At 40.3% G+C, this 3,801-nt stretch overlaps 1 protein-coding gene across 2 annotated transcripts in view; it reads right to left on the bottom strand.

The window, feature by feature from the left end:
* The window catches only part of NCBP1 (nuclear cap binding protein subunit 1), a 37,887-nt gene that overhangs the window by 536 nt on the left and 33,550 nt on the right, over window positions 1–3,801 (bottom strand). For both annotated transcript variants that reach the window (XM_007089293.2, XM_042964942.1), the window contains 2 exons: window positions 1,555–1,683; window positions 885–998 (listed from right to left, as the gene is read on the bottom strand). In XM_007089293.2, coding sequence (XP_007089355.1) covers window positions 885–998; window positions 1,555–1,683 — 243 coding nt within the window. The remainder of the gene's footprint in view (window positions 1–884; window positions 999–1,554; window positions 1,684–3,801) is intronic.

The raw sequence follows: 3,801 nt of genomic DNA, 5'->3' as shown, positions 1-3,801 counted from the left end.
CTGTGGACGTAAAAAAGGGGGTGTTTAGATCAGGAGAAAGACTGCATAAGCAATCTCGCAGGACGTTTCCCTCAGCAGCCTGCCCACGTTGTGGAATGATGGGAAGGGTTTGGGGAAAAAAGTGGTTATGCTTGATAGGAAGAATGGGCTCCTGAAAAGCCCCAACATTAAGAACATGTAGAGGGAAATGGAGAAAAAGGGATGTTTGATAACTTAGAAACTGGCGAGAACTGAGTCTTTTACGTAAATGTAATTCATGCTTCAAGGCTTGGCAAGAGTGCCTGGTGCTACAGACTAGGTTCAGCTGGGTCTCTCCTAATTAGGACCAAAGACAGGACTTTGTAAAGGGAGCCCAGACAGGGACTGACCCGGCAAGATTAACAACCCAGGAAGGAGGATTAGAATGAAGATTGCTGAAACAAATATTTTGCAATAAAAGTTTTTTTGCTCTTATTGGTTAGAACATTTAAGATTGTAAAAGAATAGAGAATTAGCCAATGACCTGTTAATTTTTTTTAACTATTCCACAAAATAAACCCAAACCTCAGTATAGGTCTTAAATAGCTCATCTGTCTCACTGAAAATCAGTGGCTTGAGGCTATGTGGGAAGAAAGTGTCATGAAATAATCTCTTCTATGTGTGCCTGTCTGACTTACATACACGGAGATCCCTACCGGACTAAAGAATGGCAGTTAGGAGTCTGAACTGCATATAGAACCAATTTCACTCTGAATATTCTGATGAGCAACAGGAGCAAACAGACATTAAAAGGGTCTTACAGACTATTACGAAACTTCCCAACAAATCTGACCATTTTTTAACATGGAAAGCCCTTGTGGCTGAGAATAGTGACGTTCGTTATCTAATCAGGGTTTCCCACAAACCTGTAAGAAGATCTGCTGGAGCCTCTCTATACAGTTCTTATACCATGGTGTTAATACGCTGGTCCCATCGGTTTCACATCGTACTAAGTGCTCGGTCAAGATCATGATAAAACGCTGGAGAGGGGGTATAAAGTTAAAGCAGTGTTAGAGGGAGAATTCTTATACCTCAAACAATCACATTTTTGACCAAAAGACCTCAAAAGGCATTGCTTGTTCCACTCGGTTTTTGTGGTATTGCTAACTTTTGTTAAGTCAATAAATTCTAGAAATAGGCAGATAAGTGATAATGTTAGTATATCCTTTTTTCAGTATGTGAACACTTTTAAATCTAGATTATTTATGCTAGTAACTTTTCTCCACACCCATTTCTAAGGACATAAATAATGTTCATCAGGAAGGAAAATAATCTAAATGATGAACAACTGGGAATAAATAGGAGTGAGGTACTCCACAAAAGGATCCTCAAAAAATGTTTTTAAAGCCTGGAGCAATGGTCATGTAAGAATGCTGTAAACGAAACAGACTGTGGAGGTACACATGGTTATTTCCTTTGCAAATTTTTGTGATTTAAATTTTTATAAATAAACGTGTACTATGATTAAAGATAACATTTTTCAAACCTAAAAAATAATACTGCATTTTTACCTATCAGTGTCCCAAGCCAAGATACCTGAAATATAACGAGGAAGAGATTCTTCTGTTCACTCTGAGCAGATTCCACTTTTTCCTGCAGTCTTTCTATTTGCTCCTCTAGAGCCCCATCTTTCCTGTCACTGCTTCTGTCGTCATCGTCACTTCGCTACAGGATGCACAGGAACAAAACGAAAATGCCTCTTAGAATTCTAGTATGTTAGATCCCATTAAGTAAGAGAAAGGATGTTACTGTGTCTGGTCCAGTGCCACTTGAAGACTTGTATTCTCTAATGAAAGTACTCCACCACCCAGATGCACATGCATACACCCAAAAGTCCTGTGGGCACTTACCTAGGCCAGGGAAACTTGGTGGCACCTGTCTTGATAACAGCAGTAAGAGTATTTGCTATAAAGCAGAAGTGAGTTATACCTTTTACAAGACAGACCATTCAGGGAGGAAGTGTTGGTTACATTTTTCCTCCATTCAAAAAGAAAACAGCTTTGAGCTCCATGGAAAATGTACAGTAGATTCTTGTTATTTACCATAGTTATGTGGATACATTTGTTGTGAATCCTGAATTAGTACTGAACCACTGCTCAGGGAAATACAGGGTTAGGTTCTTAGGGAGTCTTTGGTTTATTTTTGTCAACTGATCAACATGTAACCTTATGTGTGTTTCTGTCTAAAGATAGCTTATTTAATATATGTGTTTTACAAATAATTATATACAGTAGTTCTTTATATTCAAACACTGCCTGAGAAAGATTTAACGTCTTCTTGACCCTGAGTAACATGACTAAATTTCTTTGGCTTTCAGCCCCGCAAGAATGCTGTCTACTACGTTTTTTAAATCTATCCTTGTCTTATGAATCCACAAATTGAGCTGCTTTTCCACAGCACTTACAGAGGTTACTTCGGTCCTTGATGGAGCAGCCTCACGTACATACTGGTGAATTTCCTGTTCCTTTATCTGGATTACGATATTGTTGATTTATGAACACTGAATTCACGGCCAAGAGCATGGTCGTTCATGCCCAAAAGAAGCTCAACTGACTTATGTGTTTTTACCGTCAGACATGTCACAGCCTTCTTGCACTTAGGAACACTAGACAGCATTTCAGCCTTATGCTTTAGGGCCACTTTAAACCGTAAAAGTTACCAACAAAAGCCCAAACGTGGCAGTAAATAACATTACGAAAAGGATGCTTTTTTACAGTATAAGAAATGAAACAAGAAGGCAGAGTATTGCCTTGTTTGACTTTATCAGGGAACAAGCCCACTGGGCAACTCAAATTTTTCTGCCTATGCATATGCTCTGCCTATGTCTAAATGATGGGAAAGCATCAGGAGTATTGACTTTGAGCTTACAAATAAATCTTAAGTGAGCTTGCAAAAATAGAACCTGCAAATAATGAGGATAGATAATATATTCTTAGAACTCTGCTACTGCTCATTTAAGTAGCAAAGTAGATGACCAGGGAAAGACCCGACAGTACTTTCCAGTCACTAATACAAGGCTCTATGACACTTCAGCAGTGACAAGGGAGAGGCAGCTTTCCTCTAACAGCCCTACAGAAAAGCTGGGCAGGCCTGCACGCAGCTCAAGAACCTGCTCACCCTGGCAATAATTCAAAAACAGCTCTGACTACATGTAATAATTCAAAGCAGACTGTTCAAGATTCTGCTGGCAATGATGGGCTCAACATACCTCTGTTAAGCTTTAACAACTCCCTCCCAGCTCAGCCAGAATCGAGCATTCACTGAGGTGTCCCTCTGCACCGCCCCCCCCCACCCCAACTTCGTGGTTAGACGACTTTCCCAGTGTCATGTAGCTAGGAAGTGGTTAAGCCAGAAAGTGACTCCAGGTATATTACACACCAATGTCCTCGTGGTCCTTTTAGCAAGAAGGTAGGCATCACCAGATCTAGAAAGCCCATTTCCTTCTAGATACCCCCCTGTCGGTAAGGCCTCATCTATGACAGCCTCTTCCACCCTTAAAGCGAAATTACCAGAACCCCGTTTTTATAGACTGCTTTTCTCTGTAACAGCATCTATTAAGGGGTCTGCCTTATGTTCTAGGCAACTGGGCACAAGTTAGTTTTCTCCTAATACCACACTAAGGCTAGGTTCTAGAGTACTGTTTATTGCCTGGTAGACCTTTCTATGATGAGGGAGATGTTAAATCTCTGCTGCCCATCACAGTAGCCACTAGCCACACTGAGCACTTGAAATGGCGCTGGTGTGACTAAAGAACTGAATTTTAAATGTATTTAGTTTTAATTA

Source organism: Panthera tigris, chromosome D4 (genome assembly GCF_018350195.1).
Source record: "Panthera tigris isolate Pti1 chromosome D4, P.tigris_Pti1_mat1.1, whole genome shotgun sequence".
Classification (NCBI taxonomy): Eukaryota; Metazoa; Chordata; class Mammalia; order Carnivora; family Felidae; genus Panthera; species Panthera tigris.
This window is presented reverse-complemented; position numbering and strand designations above follow the sequence as displayed.